At 27.6% G+C, this 21,308-nt stretch overlaps 1 protein-coding gene across 1 annotated transcript in view; it reads right to left on the bottom strand.

Annotated features, from left to right (window-relative positions):
* The window catches only part of LOC107444886 (uncharacterized), a 30,422-nt gene extending 10,128 nt beyond the window's left edge, over window positions 1–20,294 (bottom strand). The window contains exons 1-7 of the mRNA XM_043056244.2: window positions 19,847–20,294; window positions 16,491–16,553; window positions 10,376–10,408; window positions 8,297–8,417; window positions 1,248–1,390; window positions 770–907; window positions 82–174 (exon numbers count right to left, since the gene is read on the bottom strand). Of these exons, the coding sequence (XP_042912178.1) occupies window positions 82–174; window positions 770–907; window positions 1,248–1,390; window positions 8,297–8,417; window positions 10,376–10,408; window positions 16,491–16,553; window positions 19,847–19,978 (723 nt within the window). The 5' untranslated portion in view covers window positions 19,979–20,294. The remainder of the gene's footprint in view (window positions 1–81; window positions 175–769; window positions 908–1,247; window positions 1,391–8,296; window positions 8,418–10,375; window positions 10,409–16,490; window positions 16,554–19,846) is intronic.
* Window positions 20,295–21,308: the final 1,014 nt, after the last annotated feature.

Raw genomic sequence — 21,308 nt, 5'->3', positions numbered from 1 at the left:
TCTCAACTGCTGTTCTTTTTGCCATTCATGAATAATAATAAAAAAAAAGAAATTGAAAATAACAGAGAAAATTTGACTTACTTGACAAATAATATTTACAAAGTCACCCCCTTTTACTTCACTAATTAATTTTGGTGGATTTTTCTTATCATACCATTCAAATAAATTTTTCACCTTTAAAAAAATGAGAGAAATAATTATAAGCAATAAAACAATAGAAAAGGAGAAAATAATCTTAATTGCAAAAATGATTAACGAACAAACATCTGATTTTACAAAAGTAATCAGAAGGAATAAAAGAATGTTTAAAATGACTTAATTAAAGAAAGTAACTAAATTTTATTCAAATTGCATCAAACTTCATAATTAATAGAAGTAATATACGAGAGGAAAAAAATTCTAGCAAAAAATAAAATAAAAAGAAGAGGATTTATATTTCTAAATTTCATATAATTATTCTGAGAAAGTAGAGGGGAAAAAAAAAAGACTTGTCATGGTTCATATCTAAAAAAAGAAGAAATCATACTTTCAACTCATTGATGACTTATCAATACATGAAAATCACAGCCACGGAAAACTTTACAGTGCATATTTGTTTAAATCAAGTGGATATTCTTTCTGTTACTTACAACCTTAGGTGTAAAAAAGCCCTGTGTATTGACTTTACAATATAGCATAATGAGTTAAGAGTTCACAAATTTATTTTTATACACAATTTTAGAATATTTTAAATAAAAAGCCGGCAATTAAAATGGTCATAATATTTTACCCGTGCTGCATCTTCATCTGTAAAAGTTAACGGTTTTGCAACTGTTCGTGGCTTTTGGCCCTCATTTTGTTTACTGAAGACTAAAATGAACTTGAAAGATGGACATTTTCCTTTCAGCTTTGATCGATCTTTAGAAACCTTGAAAATTGAAACAAATATCTTTCATAAAATATTAAATATATCTAAAAAGTAAATTAATTCATGATAAAAATATCTTAAAAATACTTAAGTAATGTTATTTAAAAAAAGATAAAATTTGTCCAATTAAAAAAAAAATCAAATGTGAAACAAATTTTAAATAAATGAAACCATGTACAGCTGGTGGTGCATTTAGAATATTATATTACTGCAAGAAGATATTGAAAGCTGAGATAAGTCAAAAATAAAATTCTTAGATAAAGCAAAAGAAGAAAGAAAAAAAAAAAAAGATTGATAAGCCCTTAACTAAACAGATTGTTTTGAAATTATATTTACTAACTTGCATGTGGTGTATTCGTATAATATCCCCTATATGAATATCAGGACACATTTCATCTTTTAGCGAATATATGGAGCACATAAAATCTGTTCCTGTCTTATCAGTAAGCGATACTGTTAGTATTTGCCTTAGATTATTGCCAACTGAAAAATAAAATTTGAATTAGTTGTTAATAGAAATTATGGATAGAAAAAGTATTTACTTTATAGCTGCCAACAGAAACTGAAGAAAAAAAAATCCAGCATTTTTGACATAAACGAGGGTTGGCATTTTGTCTGGAAGAAACCCTTTTCTTTCAGGACACTGAAAGTAGAATAAACTAAAGAAAGACCAATGCAAATGTTTGTAAGAACTATAAGAATAGCTTAAATTTAAACAGATAAAATTTTATATAACACTAGAAAATTGAAAAATTTTCGAAATTACGCAAAACAAATAAATACTTTTATAGACTTTTAAAAATATATGTTGCATATTATTTAGAAGTCTGCTTGAGTATTCATATTTAAATTCAATTTATTTTTAGTAGAGTACATTTTTAGCAAGCTATTTGATAATTTAGTAGTATTAATTAAGCTTGATTAAGACTTTTTAGCAGTTCTTTATATAATTATAAAATTAAGTTTTACTATACTCATTTGTATAAAATATTGAAGAATTACAGTTATTCTTTTCTCAAGCAATTTATTATACTCTGACTTTTCCAGGTATATCAGAAAAATTTCAATGGAAATTTGATAATTATGCACAACTTATGAATTTCGTCCAATTTTGTATTTTTCGAAATATCCTCTTTTTGCGTTAATCACAGCAGCTCATATTATTGGCATTCTTTCTGTTAGTTTTTGCAATGTCCTAGTTGAGATCTGGTTCCAGCAAATAAGTGAAGATTTCCAAGGTTTGTTTTGATTGGTAGATCGCATTTTGCTAACATATGTATAGCCACATTTGCTCAATAGGATTAATATCTTGGGATTAAGGGGGCCAATCCATGTATTTCAGTAATTTTTTCTTTTCCTTTGATGCAATGTAGTTTTTACACAATTTTGATGAATGTTTCGGATTGTTATCTTGCTGAAAAACAAATCCTTGAACAACGATTCTCTGTATAGTTGAAAAAGCGTAATGCTGCAATTTTCTGTGATAATATTTTTTATTCATAATTCCCTCTATTCTTACAAGATCTCCTACTTTGTCACTGGTAAAACATTCCCAAACCTTGACTGAATCTCCACCATTCTTCACAGTTGGTAGTAAACATTGATTTGTCACTTACTAATCGCGCAACATAATGCCTTTGTTTGCTTCCAAACATTAACAATTCACATTTTGACTTGCCAGTGAACAAAACGTTAGATTACTGTTCTAAGGACCAGTTAACATGTTGTTCAGCTAATTTTCGTCGCTCAATTATGTTTTGTTTTTTCAAAAGAGGTTTCCTAACAGCTACACAATCTTTTAAAGTCACGAAGTCGACGTTGTACAGTAGTTACTGACAAATTTTTCTCACTAGTAACATTCAATTCCTGACGGATTTCTGGTGCTCTTCGAGTCCGCTGCCACTTACTTTAAATGCTGATAAACTTATCCTCACGTTTGGACGTTATTCTAGATCTCCCTGGTCATTGGTGACTCTTATTTTGGCCAGTTTCTTTCTTTGCAAAGTCCTGACAACAGTGTCTGTGAAACATTAGTTTCAGAGGAAACTTGTCTACTTGAATAGCCCTTCCATGAAGTGAAATAATATCTGCATGTGTTTTGACACTCATTTCTGGTTTTTGACTCATAATACTGTTAGGAATTGTATAAAATAATGTTAACTTTTGTTTTTAATATGAACCAGTCATTCTGTCAAATGAAGGCTATTATATCGATATTTTAAATGTCATATGCACATGAATTCAACTTACAATGTACCTTACAAAAGAAGATTAAAAGTAAATTGTTTATAAATTAAAAATAAATGAAATTTTTTAAATAAATTACACTTTTTTTAGTACATGCATTTTCGTTCATTTCATAAACAACTACAGAATAGATAAAAAATGAAAAAATAATGAACATTTTAAAATGGAAACAGCGTTTCGAAAAGTTTGTTGACGTTTATATTTGATAAATTATATGTTTAAGTCAGAAATATTTAACTATTTTGGAAAGTTATTGAGTATTTGGCTGCAAAACAGTTAAATTTTGTTTGGTTCTGTTAAAGTCAAAGTATTAGTACATCATAAAAGGAGTAGAAGAGCTTTCACTTAATTTAAAAGATGCCGAAAATTTTGGGAAAGCTGAAGAACTTTTAAAGTTTTCGGATGAGTGCACTGATCTTAGTATGAAAACTTGCTACAAAGGTAACAATCAAAATGTTTCCGACAGGATCCAAAATTTTATAGAACATTTTGTTAAAGCTTTTTTATATCATTTTATGTTGGAGATTTCAGAGGCATTTGCCATGAATAATGACGTTTTAACTGATGTTTGATATGTTCAGTAATTTGGACATTAATTTCAAGTTTCCAAATAGCCCAGACAAAACTTGTCTTTCTGCTTTGTTGTCTTTTTATGGGAATAAAGACACTGATAAATTTCAAGGTGCTATTAAAATATCACCACCATTTATAAATTCCGTAAAAGCGATGAAAGAAATAGATAGTTTTGAGACACAAATGTCACTTGCAAAAGTGACTTATGACTTGAATAAAAATGCTGCAGCCCAATCATTTCTGAAGTGTAATAAGAAAGAAGAAGCTAAGAAATGCATTGAGAAGAACATATCTCCCTTTGATGCATTCAATTCTTCTGAAATAGAATCCCATTCCTGGGAAACTTTTCCCAATTTAATAAAACTATTTAGACATTGTCGGTTATTATACCAACGTCAACAGCTAGGGTTGAAAGGTTATTTTCGAAAAATGAATCTTGTTGGCACAGAGTTGCGAACGAGGAAATAAGAGACACTTGATGGACATTTGCGTATTATTGTAAATGGACCAGAAAAATTGACTAATGCTGAGTGTTCAGCTATTATAGATATTTTCAAATCTATTGGCAATCGACGTATATTGCTCTAATATTTTGTTAATCATGTGTTTCTGCTTTAATTCTAAGGATAAGTTTGATCTCATTTCCATTATATATCTCAACCTCTTCGAAGTTTAAAAAAAATTTATAAATTCCATATGTAGAATTCTAAGAAAATATTTCTACTTTTACAAACATTGTGAGTACATTCTTATTAATATTTAATGATATTTTTTTTTGTAAATAAATAATTGAGCAATATATTATTAATAAAATATTATGCAAATAAAAATTAACTTATGTCAATTTTTTAAAAAATATATTATAAATTTAAGACTTGTTTAAGTTTACTTAATGTGTAACATATTAGAAGTGATACATAACTAAGTTGTGTTATTTAAAATACGTCAATTGAAATTATTAAAAATGTGAGTTGATTTTGCTTCCATTATTCCTCCGAAATAAATATTCTGTGTTGCGCAGTATAGGCTAAATGCCAAATCTTTGCATGTTGCATCTCTAATTTAGTAGCAGCAATTGCTGTTTATTTTTGAAAATTAAATTTTTTTTATTATAATTTTATAGTGTTGAGCCTAATTTTGTATCCATTTACAATTTAAAAACTCCTTGAAAAAGTTTTTTGCAATAACCGGACTTGATTTTCACAAAAGCGGACCCTGGTTGAAAAACTGTGACTTAATGCTTATTTTATATTCACAAATTACTAGGAATTTTTTCACAATTTTACAAAAAACGGATCTTTCACAAAATGTCTGGAGAGACCCCTGTATATATATATCATTGAATAAAGATGCAAGAATGGATAAGTCGCTCAAATTGAAAATTTTCACAACATAAATTTGTAACGGATGTTAGAATTATTTTACTCAGATCACAATAACTGATTACTCTTACTGACAATTCTATGACAGCTTAATTTACAGGTGTAATTTAGAAATTTTCTAGGTTTTTGCTAAAAAATTCTTTTTTTGATTATTTTCTGCTTTTTAGAGTCAAAATAATAGTCACTAACAATTTCAAGTTTTCCCTGTCTCACGAGTTGTTTCTGTTTTCACGTATTTAAAAATGATATATTAAATAGCTTGGAAAAGTAATACTATTATTTAAACTAGACTGTAATTATAAACTTTCAAAAACTGTTTTAATATTTATTTTGAAAAAGAGTTTCTTCCAATTGTCCCACTTGGGTTAGAAGAAACCTATTACTTCTGGGGTAGTTTTTTCACAGTGGCAGAAACTTGCCATCCTTATGTAACTACAACACAATATATGAAATATTACCCACATAGGGAATTTAAAAATGTTTTTTTTTTTAATCGTCAATAAAGAGAAATAAAAAAAAAATTTAAGGTAAAAAACTACAGCTTTAGGATTCACTAAATGAACTTGAATAGAATTTTTTGAATTACCTATAACTATTGAATAGGACTGGGCGATATTAGAAATTATATATCGTGATATATCGTCAGTTTTGCATCGCGATATAGCGATGTATCGCTTAAATTTTCAAAAAAGATTCATTTACTTTAAGGCACAGAAAGTCAGATTTCTATCAAGACTTCATACGCATATTGATTTAAATCAATTTATAAATTTGAAAATATATATGTTTTGCTAAAGAAAGATATTAAATAAATTGACTAAGATGTACAAATCTTACTTAAAATATTTATTGAAAAAATGTGTGTAGATACAGAATGAAATATTTGCACTTCTTTATCGTTTATAAGGTATAAGCAGTCTTAATTTAAGTTAACCCCTAAAACACCCTTAATGAAAAAAAATATTGTTATTAAACAAAAGCTGATTTTAAAATTTCAAAATATATTTTAATTAAAATAAAAGTTAGATTGACTAAAAGCCGAAGTTTAAAATTAAAAATGTTCGAATTTTAAACTAAAAAGTAAACATAAGATTTGTAATAATTTCTTAAAATTTTCGTTCTCTGAAAGATTTCTCAGTTTAAAAATAAAAAGGGAATTTTATAAAGATATCTAGCTGAAATTATTGAAAGAAAATTTAAAAAATTAAAAAAAAAGTTTGTTAAGAAATTCATTATACACTTAAAACAAAGTGTTAAAAATATTTTTTTTTTTTAAAAAAAAAAACTTTTTTTAACAAATCAATATTTGCTTGTACTATTATGCGTAAATAATTACAGAATTATTAAGTTCGATCGTAATGTTCAAATTCTTAATGAAGAAGTAAACACAAGTTTTGTTATATTTTCTAAAAATGATCACGCAAATAACAAAAGATTTCTTAGTTTAAAAATAAAAAAATAAATAAAAGTGAAATTTATCAATATATTTACCTAACAGCATAGGAACAAAATTTAAAAAATAAGTTCGTTAAAAAATTATTTGTATGCTTAAAACAAAGAGCTAAATAAATTTTAGAAAAAAAATGCTTCTTAAACACTATTTTTATTATTATTTCATATAAATAATTAAATTAAATTAAATAATGACCGAATTATGAACGAAAAACAAAGTAAGGCAAAGTTTCTTAATTAAATTCTTAAAAATAAAAACAAAAGAATTGTGATATTCGGTAATATATTTAGCTAATTAACTAATAATATAAAACGAAAATTAAAAAAAAATAATGATTTTACTCTCTAATAAAACGAAGTAGTAATTGATAAAAAAAAAAAAAAAAATGAATAAAATTCGCAAACTTTTCAAATTCTTTTGAACAAATAAAGTTTATTGACTTATGTCCAAAAAATAAGTTTTGTTTTAACTTTATTTCTAAAAATAAAAACAACTCAAGATTTATAAATTTAAAATCAGTAATAGAAGCCCATTAAATTATTAGAAGTTTTATCCGAAAGGTTTTTAATAAATTAAAAGAAAGTAAAAAAATAACCTAACAAATTTATTTACTTTGTAATTTAATTCCTTATGGGTGCCTTAAATTAGATTTCCGATAATTTTCACATTTAAAAATATAAAAAAAGTTTTGTCAGAAAATAAATAAAAAACTTACCTAATTAATGAAGAAACTTTTCTTTATAAATTCTTTTCAATAATAGATTGCGTTCAGAACAAGGTTACGACGGCGATCACGAAGTTAATCCCATTGAAAATAATCTACAAGAAACGATTTCAAATCGCGAAGGTGCGAAAACGAACATGTGATATAACGATATAAGGTCTCAAAAGTGATTCTGATTCTACCGCTCATCAGTCAAGGCCGTCTCAACATAACGAAACAATATCGTCTTCCACAGCGCGAGTTGGCATCGGAACGTAAGAGAAAGTCCTTGCGTGTATCGCTATATCGTCTTCTTCACTCGACGGCTTAAATCAGATTTCTGATGCATCGCTTGGAATGAAAGTCGCTGTATCGGTTTGCCGATATAGACGTTAAATCGATATGTCGCGATATATCGATTTATAGCCCAGTCCTACTATTGAATTTATTAATTTGAATGATAAATAATATTAAATTCCTTTTAGATAGCAGAAATCTGTGACATATCCAGGGGTCTGTCTAGGTTTTTCTGAGAGGTACCTATTTTGCGAAAATTTAGACATAATTTGTGAAAAATTAAAAAATCAACACAAAAATATGGATTTATCTTATCTAAAGGGATACAAAAATAAAATTTTAAGAAAAAGTATTTAGTGAAACTACCGTTTTTCCTAAAGTTGAATTTGTGAAGGTACCGTTAAACGGTAGTAAATTCGGCCTGGGCAGACCCCTGATATGGTAATTAAATTGTTTAAAAGTTTGAAAAGTTCAAATATTAAATTTATTCAACAACAATAAGTTATAACTTTAGAGCTTATTTTTAAAAAGTTTCTCAAAAATTACACTTCTGGAAAAAAACGGATCAAATTAATAATTATATCAGAAAAAGCATGTATTTTTATTATCTTTTGTTTGAGTAACTTTCCCATATACATATAAACAAATCAGGTGGAACTAGTGAAATTCAATAGAGTTGGCAGCTATGATTATGCTATAATTTTAAAGTTCAAAAAATATATTGCTGTAAATACCTTTGTAAATTTTAAAATCACATTTTTCAACGATGCCATAAACATTAAAATTGTTTGATTTCTCTTGAGTCTCATGTAATTCTCCCAGTGGTGTGTAATCATAATGGCAATTAAGAGTTTTCTAAAAGAAAAATACACACATCAAATTTTTCTTATCATTATTCAATTATTTACCTTTTATTGAGAAATTAAACGTTAAAACCTTAAATACAGTGGGAGGAACTATTTTCCGGTACTAAAATATAATTAAATATTCTAATTAACTAGCAAAGTTGATATACTAAGCAATAATCAAAGTTGGAATTTTGAATATCTTGATCTAGTTTCAGACAAGACAGATATTTTTTATAGTCCTATTATTTGTAAAAGTGTTCAAAACCTTGGATTTTAGACAAAGGTAAAAATTAATACTTTGCATTTTCATTTATTATTAATTTTAAAGCATCAATTAAAAATAAATATTAAAATGTAATAGAAAAAATTGGTTTGAACCCTTGTGCCTTAATCTTGCTAACCTTGGTGACAAGACACAAAAATTTACTTCCACTGTATGAACACAGAATTTTAATCCTAAAAATACAGTTTCAATATATTTTACACTCTCTCAGAAACTATAGCAATTCAAAAAGTTGCTGAACACAGATATCAAACTTGTTTATTCAAAGATAATTCCAAGCAAAAAATTATTTCAAAATAATACAAATAACTTACAATATAATCTTATATAAACAAATTTAAAAATGTTAAATAGTTACTGAGAAAGAAAAAAAAAAAAACTAAAAAGGCATATTTTTAAATGTTCATATCTTGTTTTATATTCAAAAAATTCCATTCACGTTTTAAATTCTATCATTTAAAAATTTAGGATTTAAAATAAGATAAAAATTTGTTTACCTTCAAATTTAAAAATTTTTCATTCATGATTTAATTCAATAAAGAAAAATAACTTATTATAAGATATAATTTCATTATGGAAATATTCACTGGCAAATTAGTTATAAAATTGGGTGCACAAACCATTTTTTTACTGAAATAGTTTCAAGATATTCGAATAAATAAATAAAAAAAATTTACACAATAGAATTTCAAAATTTTTTTTTTTATCCCTTTCTTGATTAAACTATCAGGACCATATTTTAGGTCCTGATAGTTCAATCTGGAAAGTGGCGAAGATTTTTAAAAGATTCTTATATTCAANATTTTATACTTATATATATATATATATATGTAATATCAGGGTGACATCCCTGATATCATTGTTTACACACGAGGAGCCCATGTGAAACTGATTCAATAGTCCTTTCTTCGAACAGTATTTACACTGATTTATTGGGATCTCCTGTGTTGTATGATGTATTTTGGGTTTTGTCATATTCGGGGTAACACTTTTATTTTTAGGAAAAAATTAAATACTTTTGTATTAATAAAAGAATTAAAACTCTTTCGTTTTCATCAAATGTCTTTGTTAAAGAATAAGCGTAGAGAGATTCTATTTTGGGAATTCAAGGCTGAAAACATACCATTGAAATATAATTAGATTTATATTTTTCAAGGGAGTAGTTATTTTTAGAATCTTGTCCCTTTGTCACTTCCATATTAGGAAGGAGTAAATGATTTTCCTTAATGCGTAAGGTTACAGGAATGTACGAAGTGTGCCTTTTTACCTCAAATCTATGTTTGTATAAAACATAGGAACACAAGTTTTTGCGTGTCTTTTTCATCATGATGTGATCATGATAAGCTGTTCCTGAATTGTCAGAAGCCTTGTCCATTCCCCTCCCCTGTGGAGTGCGGATGTGATATGTTATCACCACCAGCCTACCTTTAAATAAACCTGTTATGAAAGTATTATGGCTCACGACTGCATCTTTTCGAGCTAAATACAACAATGATATCAGGGATGTCGCCCTGATATTACATATATATAAACAGAACTAGTCTAAAAAAAAAGTATTTGGAGAAAGCATATTTTTGTCCAACATTGTAACTTTAAATATTATGTGCAGTTAATTAACAACCATAAGATATGCAAATTTATAAAAAAATCTACATAAATTATTTTTTCAGATAAATACTTACAGGTTCTTTTTTCAAGAAATCATTCTTCCCAAACTATAAAGCAAAAAGAAACAAAACATTTTTGTTATAATAACAATAAAACAAAAAATATTACATTAAATGAAGATATCTTAAAAAAGATGTAAATTATTTTCATAGACAATACAAAAATTAACGGAGAACAACAAATGCCTGAAATTAAACATAACAATACAATGCAGAAATGTTTCTTTTTTTTAATTATGCCCGCCATCGTCTTCTCGGACATAAGGCGTCTTGCAGTCCAATACAACAGTGAAGTAACTCCAGAAAGTGAGAGGGCATGATTGTCGTCACTGGAACGAATGTCAAGAGAGGGGCAATCAAAAAGATGCTCCCAAGTCATAGGCGAAATGTTACAGAGCACACAAAGAGGTGAATTGAAAAGGTTAATCTTAAATAGATCGGCCTGCAAGTAGTCATGTCCAGTAATTATTCTAAGGCAAGCAACTCCCTCAGCTATGGGAAGGAGGGAAAGATGAGAGCGCTGCTGGCCATCAAGAAGGCTATCCCAGGATTTTCCATCAGCTAAGTCCCCAAAATAGATATTGTTCTGCGTCTGAATTTGCTCTTAAGAAGTCGCCTTGCATTTCTCAGAGGAACTGGATGAGAGGGTGGATGCAATGCTGAAGCCTCTCTAGCTAACATGTCAGCCCGTTCATTTCCGTAGATGCCACAATGGCCAGGGATCCACTGGAGGACTACCTTTATTTCAAGTACAGAGGGGTATAAATTATATTCAGAAATTGTCTGAAATGCAGCCTGAGAATCGACAATGTTTTGCTCAGATGGTTCACCAATTGCTGTAATAGCCGTAAGGAATGCAAACATTTCTCCATCAAAATTATCTGCTCAAGTGTCAAGAGCTTCTCTAAGGCTGAAATATTTGGAGTAAGCAAATGCAGAAATGTAAAAACTCAGATCTGAAGCATCCAAATATTTTTTGCTGGGCTTTTCTACTTTGGGTTGATTTTGAAAAAGTTGAACTCACTAATTTTCAATTTCTTAAAAATTTTCATTTATTTACTTGAAAGGTCAAAAAGTTTACTGAGATTATGATATAAATAAGTCAGCATCGAAATTCACAATTGAATATATTTTATAATTAAAACTGCATGCAAAATTGGATGTTACTTTAGAACAGGGGTCCCCAACCCTACGCCCGCGGTCACCCAACGATAAAATATATCAGTTTTCCAATTTCCCATTAAATGCCATGCAAATTTTATGCTATACGAATACATACTGAAGTACGCTAGCTTAGTAAAGGCAAAGTACTTGATAGATTTCTACATTTAATTGAAGAAATAAAAAATTATCTTGCAGCCAAATATCAAACATTTTTGAAACTAAGAGTTCCTCTTTGGACAGCAGATTTGTCTTTCATAACGGACATGATGGAAAAAGTAAATAATTTAAACTTGGAACTGCAGGGAAAGGACAAACATATAGCAAAAATGATAGAGGTTATAAACTCGTTCAGAGCTAAGCTAGCTTTGTAGATATCACATTTGAAAATGAAGTTTCTTGTGCATTTTCCAAACAGGAAAAAAAAAAAAAAGATAGGTGACAGTGATATTGGCTTATCAACAATTGAGATCAACCTCTAATTACTTCAAGATCAATTTGAAAAGCGCTTTCAGTAATTTAATATCATTGAGCCTTTGATAATCTTTCTTGTTAATCCTTTTACCAACCAAATAAACATAACTGTATTAGCAACATACGTTTCAGAATTTTTTCAAGTAAGGCGAGAAGTAGAGATAGAAATTGTGAATCTTCAGAATGACATTATCCTCAAAACTATTATGTCAAATGAGAAATTCTGGAATATAGTTGAAGGAATAAATTCCAGCCTTAAAAAGAGCAGCACATAAAATAAAGTCGTTAATGGTTCCACATGCTTGTGCAAATCATTGTTTTTGACAATGAATATCATAAAATCAAAATATAGATCCCGACTTACAGATGAACAACTTGACGATTGCTTGCGAGCAGAAATTTCATCATATTCTCCCAATTATGAAGTGCTGGCCAGCGAAATGCCATGCCAAAGATCACATTGACTGTATATTATAAATAATTTTTATACTCAGAGGCGTATCTATGGAAAGAAGCGCCTATGGCAAATCTCTTACTGGCGCTCTTCCTAAAATATTAATATTCTCTTTTTTTTTTTTAAATTTTTTTTTGTCCAATACAAAATAAAAGAATTGTTTGAAGTATTTAACTCCTTTGACAATACTGCATAGAATTTAGAAAAAGAAGAAAAAAAAAAAGAATTGATAAACAAATAAATATTAAATATAACAATAAAATTATCTCTTTTTAATTGTTATGCCTTCACATATATTCGAAATCCTCATTGGTAAGAAATAAATATACCTTTTCTATCATATTTATAGAAGGTTCTATTGTGTTTTTGCAATTGTCAATAAAAATTCTAACAAGTTGTTTAATTAAGCACTATTATATTTTAAAGCTTTACAAATATAATTTGGTAACAAAAATACGTACACACAACAAATGTAGCTCTGAGTTAAAGAAGAACTATAATATAACCGGATGATTACCCAACATTTTCAAAATTAAACTGAAGGAAATTGATTTTTTAAAAATAATCACGCTCTGCTAACATAAAAACGATAAAATAATCGCGATATAATAAATTCATTAAACATCACAGTGTAAATAATTACGATTTGTTGTGATAGTTACAAATAAAATAGCTACAATCAAAAGATATAATTTTGTTAGTTTATTTGCTGTTCAATAATAAAAGACCGATGCTCGTAATAAAGTTTCACAAACATTAATAACAGATAATATGAAAAAATATACACATAATTACATGCAATACACTAATAGCGACAATAATGCATTCTTCATTGAGAAATAAATTAGAGGAAGTTGACGTTTTAGTTTTAAGAATATCTAGAAATAATTATTTTGAAAACAGTAAAGAAAAGGCAAGAGGTAAAGAAATAGACCAGAATACATTCTGCTATATTTAATTTTAAAAAAAATATATGAAAAATTCTCTCTTCGCATCACAATAGAACAAATTAAAGAAAAAGCAAAAAATTAAAGAGATATGAATTATAAATTTTTAGAAGCTCAGTGAGCAAAAAAATAAATAAAGGGACCACCCTGATTACTTTTGATCTAATGATCAGATCTTTACTTTCTTCTTATCTCAATGGTTCAAGGGGTGACTTAAAATAGAATAATTAACAGGTGTAGGTATGATATTTTAAGTTACGAAATCAGATACTAAGCTGTACCTTCTCTGAAGTTTCTGTTTATACATGCTATTATTTCGACGGAATTGGATTTCTGAACCCCAAAATATAGGGCGTAATCGCAATCTGAGAAGCAACTAGAGAGATTTTCAAGCAAAGTGAAAAAAAAAAAAAAAATTTGCACAAATATTATGGTTGCCTATAATTTTGAAAATTGCTAAAAAAAAATTACTTTTAGTAAATATTTATTATTTTATTTAATAATTGTCTTAAAAATTTTAATTGTAAGGTAAAATTTTTTTACGCCATTTTAAAAGGTAATTTAACATGGGAAAATACAATAGTTTAGCAAAATTGATCGAACAGTTAATGAGAAATCAAATTTCAAATATCCGACTTCTTTAAAATTCGATTTCTCAGGAAACCGAACTCCATATTCGAGCTATATGAATATAGACTAACCTGCAGAACAGGTTTTTCAAAAAACTTTATAAAACTAATCAAAATTAATTAGATTTAAAAGTTGTTTTTAAGGAAAAAGAAAAATATAAATCATTGAAATATTTGAGGAGAAGATGACTTTTCGCATCGAAATACATTGCAAGAATGCGTATGCTTTATAACTAAACAGGCTATAGTTTTTCATTAGATGCTTATTTTTTTTAAATATTCTTAAAATAAAGCTAATTATTTAATGAAAAAATATTATTGTGATTATCACTTTATTGATATCTGGTCATCACCAAAGATCTATCTCTGCCTGAAGGGGTTCCATCCATTTCCTCCCCAGTTAATTGCTTTTTTAGAAGGACTACAGTCTTGCAATGTGATTGAAGAAAAGGAACAAATTGTTTATCTTTTCTCTTTGCTTATGGTAGTGGAAAAATAAAGAAAATAAAAATTTATTCAGGGATCATGGATTCTCTGCATTCTGGTCTTTCTTTTAATCTTTTCCAGATTAAGAACGGGGGACTTCTTCAAAAGAGAGAGTAAAATCATGGTGGGATGCACTATGGGAGGTCTCACTTTCCTTTAGATATAAGGGGGAAAAAGTTTCTTTACATGTTTCACCTACTTTTGAACATCCTAAGTTTCGTTCGGTCGCCTTTCATTTTTTAGTCTGTTATATTTTTGCCAATTTTTTCATATAGATAAATATTTTAAATTTAAAGATTCAGCTTCTTTATTATAGTATAGTTTTAACGTATGGTATTTTCAAATAAACATAAATAATATTAAATAATCTAAGTCGAAAAGCATTTTTTTAAGTAAATTATTTTAAATTGAAATGAATATATCAAAGTAAACTATTCTAAATAAAAATCAATAAATATTTTTAGGATTTGTTTTCTGTTCTTATTGTTGAAAACTACATGATTTTAAATATATACATTATGAATTGCAGAGGAAAAAGACATTGATTTATATCGATATATTTACTACTCAAGAGCTATAACATCAGGCTATATAAACATTTGAAATATGGCATAACTTACATTAATACATAACAACAACATACATTCTTAATACTAATATATATTCTATACCTTTGTAATTTAAATTATTTTATTTTTTTATATAACCATGATTTTTTGAGGCTATTACAGTGTTTTTTTTCCTTATGCAATATTATAGTTTGACTCTGAGTTAGTTTCAATAGAGTCAAATAAATAATGTCTTGTTTTTGAAGATTGTGAACTTCAAAATTTAAAACTCTTATGCGCGAATAACCCTTTTGAATGAACATTAAACTGTTTATTTTATGATCATTTATACCTGAAAAAAATTTTTTTTCTTTTTGCTTCTTCAAATAATTTTACATTTAGTTTATGCTTCATTTTTCATTTCTAATTGAAAAATATTAAATACATAATACACTGAAAAGAGAGAAAAAAATTAAATTTTCTGTAATTTTCTATAATGAATAATGAGCTTATATTTTGTCTCCTTTTTTTCCGTATCAGCTATAACTTAAATTCTTTCTATTACAGCTTTGACTTGTTGTGAAGCAATGATAAGCTACATTTTCGAAAATTTTAAATTCATTTGAAATTATATATGAGGTTAAAAGATTTTTCGTTAAAGGATTTTGATAAAAATTAAAAATATTTTTATTGGAATGTATTAAAAAGTTAGCTAAGGGAGTAATAATAATTATTAAAAACTAAGCTTTATTCTTTAATTTATGAATTTGTAATTAAAATTTGGTTTTTGATGAAATCGGCTGAAAAGAAAAAGCTATTTTTTTTCATTTATTTATTTTAGTATTTATTGTGAATGTATTCATGAGCATTAGCAAATTATATTTAATCTGAAATGTTTGACGCTCGTCATCTACTTTGTTTACGATTAGTGGTTCCCTTTCATTCTTCACTGCCCCAGTGACAAAAAGTCCCCTCAAAAAACGATGTTTTCTTTTCGAGCCCAGGTGAAAAGGTTAAATGTTGTATGCTTTATTTCAATTCCCCCCTAACTATCTCTCTCTCTCTCTCTCTCTCTCTCTCTATATATATATATATATATAAATTTAAAAAAAAAATTAATAAAATTTTTAAGTAAAAAATTTTTTGATGTTGATCGATTTTGCGCCTTTTTGAAATAATGCGCCCATGGCGTTCGCCATACCCTAGATACGCCACTGTTTATACTTCGTATGTTTTGAAAGCAATTTAGTAATCATTTATTTTACATAAGAATATTAATATTAAAACAACAACTAAGATGATTGCTAAAAATATTTACAGATATGTGCACTCAAGGCACAAAACCCTTGCAGAGTCAAACATTTAAAACAAAAATCAAATACAAATTTCGTTAGAAAAAAAAGATGACTTTAAAGAAACCTATATACTTACAGATTTTTCAGCTTTAGCCATTTTTTTGTTTATCTGCTCTGAAGGGGCCGCTTTTCTCCCTAACTATAGATATGCAAAAAACAAAAAATTTACTTGCTACAAATAGAAAATATCCACTTACATAAAAAAAGGTAAAAAAATATGCATAGAGTAGAACTCAAGTTATCCAAATTTATCAAGGTCAGGCTCAATCTGGATTATTAAAAAAATTTATGAAAACTAAGTGTTTTTTTATTTTTGGTTTGGATTCCAATTGAAAAGTAATGAGGAACCTGCATGCGTTGGGTAATCGCAGAATGTTAATTATTATAGTCTATATCTTAAAACCCTTTCAAATCAATTCAGAATTTAAAAAACCGATCCAAATTTTTTAAAAACTTAACTTAAAATAAGCCCAAAACGAAACTAACTTCATGTGACACAAAATGAGTCTGGGTTTGCTTACGACGTCAAAGTATAGTAACTCAGCGAACGGGAGGAGTTAAACTAAAGCTTCCTATCGAGAAAAGTGTGGTGTTTGAATTTGAATTGCATTTTTAAAAAACCGTTTTTCTTTCATGTTCATATCATATATATATATAGTTTAAATATATATGTAGTGTATATCAGTTGCATTCCCCCCCTTGAGTAAATTTTTGTGGGCACCTTTCAGCATAACGAAATAAAATAGAAGAATGAAAAAATAAATGTCGAAATTACTTTCTTTTCAATAACTTGAGAAATAAATTCATTTTTCTTCATTTATACTGATTCATTTTTATTTATATTTGTCTACATATAAAAGTCTAAACTGTTTTGAAAGTTTTTATTTAATGAGTTGATCCCAATTGAGAGAGAATGGAATGAATGGTATATGACCTGGAATTATAAGTTCTGAAGTAAATAAATTTTTTTAAAAATTCTTTTTTATTATTAACTTCTAAAATATTTACTTGAATTTTTTTTGAAGAAATGTAAAAAATGCTAAACCCCTATTACTTTTTATTTTATCGTTGATAATTTTTTCTTCTAGATAAGATTAATTATTTTTTAACTCAAAACCCTTCAGCATAATTAAATAAAATTGAGGGAGAAAAAAATAAATGTCAAAATTACTTTTTTTTCCAATTAGTTTTGAAATAAATTCATTTTTCTTTATTTATACTGATTCATTTTTATTTATATTTGTCTATATATAATAGTTTGAACTGTTTTGAAAGTTTTTATTTAATGAGTTGATCTCCATTAGAGGGAATGGTATATGGCATGGAATTATAAGTTTTCAGGTAAATAAAATATTTTATTGAATTTTTGGAAGAAATGTAAATAATGCTAAACCCTTATCGCTTTTTATTTTAACTTTGATATTTTTTTCTTTTAAATAAAATTACTTTTTAACTTCAAAAAAAAACCTGTACACCACTGTTCTCTAAGAATAAAATCCTTTCATTTTAAAGAATAAAAAAAATAAAGAAAGTGATCTGAACAGCATTTCATAAACATTTTAATTCAGTATAATGAATTATTCATTCAGAGAAGCTTATCAATCAGAAAAACAATCTTATAGAATTAAATTATAATTAAGTAAGTTGCTGTAAAATGGTCTTAGCAACAGTATAATGCAGTAGTTGCAGACAATTTGATATTTTTTTTCCATCGCGTTTGATGGCTTTGCACCGAATTTGTCCTTTTCCTCCTTTTGGTACACTAAAAAAATAATTTATTTCACGTGTTTAATCTAGAACTATCGCAACATGGTACAAGGCAACACTTGTAGTTTTTGCTTGGAGCCATTTTTGAGAATTTACCGGCGCGGTACATGATTTCGCCGTTTTGAAACATGGAGTCGTGGTTGTACTATATTATGACGTCATCAGAGCAGATGGGAACCCTAGCAGCGATTTAGGGGGCGGGGCTAATTGAGCAATTTTAACAATTGATAACAAAATAACTAGTTATCGCACAATAAAACTTCGAAAATAATTCTTTAGTAAAAACTGTTGAAAGGTGCCCCCCTCTCCCCTATGCAAAAACCCTATTTAGCAAGATATTACAGAGAAATTTAACTATTTTTATTTAACATAGCATTTTTTTTTATTGCTTGTTAAAAAGTTGTTAAATTAAATATTTCCTGTGGAAAAATTTAAAAATTTAATTGCAAATATTTTAAAAATTCAACTTTTGTTAAAAAAAAATTATTTACCATATTTCATAAAGCGCAATTAAAAATTATTTCACAAAGTGTAGCTTTTTAAGTTATGTAGTTCTCAAATTGGAAGTACTTATAGTTATTAAATCGCAAAAAATTGTGAAATAAACCAAAAACAAATGGCACAAAAAAAAAATTATGCCAAAAATGACTGACAGTTGTTGACCTCAAAATGTCTTTTTAATCGGTTGATCTGTTGAGAAATCTTTCAAAAGTAAACCTGAATAATATTGAAAATTAGAGAGTGCTTTAATGAATTATTACTGATTTAAAATCAGACAAATTAAAACAAATTAAGAAATAAATATAATTAATCTTTTAGCAGATCTTAGACAAGATGAAATAATATTTTCAATTTTTTTTATGAGTAAAATTAAAAAAATTACAGTAACCAGATATTTTAATTCGATCCCTCCAAAAGTTGTAGGCTTTTTTTCCCCTCTTTACTTTCTAATTTCCAACAGCCTGGTGCGCACGATAACTTTGTGACTATGTTGATGCATTTAACAATGCAAAAATATATCTAAAAAAAAATAATAATAATTTATACCGATTATACAGTAAAAAATAGCGTAATCAATTTCAGGGGGCATGATGTTTGATAAAAAAATGTGATGTATAGTAATAGGGGTTTGAGATCACCTATATTTTTTTTTAAAGTATATACATAAAACAACTATTATTTCAGTTAATATGGAAAGTATGTTTAAATGTAATAAATACAAATAAATGGGACATTGAATTGTACCCATATTTAATAAAATACAACTTAATCCAATTTAAATCTAAACAAAATAGCAAATAGGGATAATTAAAAAATATTACATTAAAAGACATTTATTTTGGGATATTTCGCGCAATGATCTGTCCTGCAAACTACAATTTCCAAGACGTAAAATGAATTTTAAACTTACGCTTCATTTTTTTTTTCTGACGCCGAAGCCCAGAAGTTAATTATGCATTAATATCGATACCATATGAAAGAGCGGGTCAAATATTGCACCCAAAGTGAATACAATATATGAATAAATGAGACTTTAAACAGTTTAGCTTTTTCAAAACAAAATAGAGTATATTTAATAAACACTCAATTAAAGTTAATTTAATATAACAACACAAAAGCATTTTTTGACGCAGAGTATTTCATAAGAAAAGATTTTAAACTTACAATTAGTGATTCTTTTAATTCTGCCTCCCAGCTTAATAGATTTAAAAGGATTTTTTCTTTTTCTGGATCGTAAATTGCTGGAGGACATGTCTGACTTGAATTTTTCTTAATTGCTTCGGCATTTAAAGCCATATCGCGTTAATAATTCACGTGTAAATATTCAAAAATTAAACCAAACACAAAATTAGACTGTTTGTATTCCCGGTATTCCTGAGATCTTAAATCCGTTGCCAAATTCATAGTTCGTAATGTCATAAAAAAGTTTAATCGGTTCCGTTGACACGATTCCAAATGACAATCTTCTTATAACCCTACATTGATTGTGCCAAACTTACTCGCCAAAGTATTTGGTGTTGTTTCAAGGCGGTTTGACACGATCAAAGTACTTTGATCAAAGTAAGCTAGCGCAATCAAAGTTCACCATAAAAGTAAATAAAACAAAAAAAAGAACCGCACAATTTTAGGGAAAAGGGAAAATGCGAAGGGGAAAAAAAGTCTCGCACTGTTGCTGAGAGTATGATATATCAAATGAATAATCACGGCCTCTGTGATTTTAAAATTCATTCGAATTTTAAAATTATTTAATGAAGTTTGAAAAATAAAATCATATTTTATTAGACATTTATACAAGCAGTTTAACCTTAAGCAATTAACTGTGATTTCATTAATGAATAGAGGAAAATTATTGCGCACTGTCTTGAATGCCCGCCTATTTTATAACCCTAGACTTTGGCGATCAGCTGAAATGGGTGATTGCCAAACTAATTCTATCGCCAAGAGCTTGGATGACCGATTTTTTTTTGAGCGTGGTGAAAATGGCGAATGCGTTTTATAGCTCTCGATAATGTAAGCAATTGTTAAGAATATCTTTTCATGAACTAATAAGATAGGTAAATTCCTATCCTTTAAAATCTCGTTCACCAGCCCCAGTGTATCTTTATGTCTTACGTTGAAGCGATGAAATTCCACGTTCTGACCTTAATTTGTAGGAAAAGAAATACCTACAAGAATATCTCTTATTAAAGATTTGTGCTGATGCTGGGTAAGTATAAGTGTCACATTGCTTGGCAAAATACTCCTTAGTGTAACTATTTCACTAACTAGTCATTTGTTGTTGCTACCTCACTGCATAACTCTATAATTAGTATGTTGTTCACAGGTATGTACCTCCTACATATTTTGATCTCTTGCATTATAATTAATTAGGTATCTTTCTCATTAAATTATATTTATGTGGAGTTGGTAGAGTTTTTATTTTATTCAAGCAATTTTTTGTGCTCCTATTTATTATATTGGTTATAATGGAATGGAAGTATATTGGAATTAGTGAGTGAATTGAATTTTCTTGAATATTATTTATTATTTGAAAGGAAATATGAATGACTAATAAGTTAAACTTTAACAATACAAAGTTGAAAAGAAGCCCCTTTTTATTCTCTTTTGAATAAAAGGTTAAATTAAT

This window comes from Parasteatoda tepidariorum, chromosome 3, assembly GCF_043381705.1.
Source record: "Parasteatoda tepidariorum isolate YZ-2023 chromosome 3, CAS_Ptep_4.0, whole genome shotgun sequence".
NCBI lineage: Eukaryota > Metazoa > Arthropoda > Arachnida > Araneae > Theridiidae > Parasteatoda > Parasteatoda tepidariorum.
This window is presented reverse-complemented; position numbering and strand designations above follow the sequence as displayed.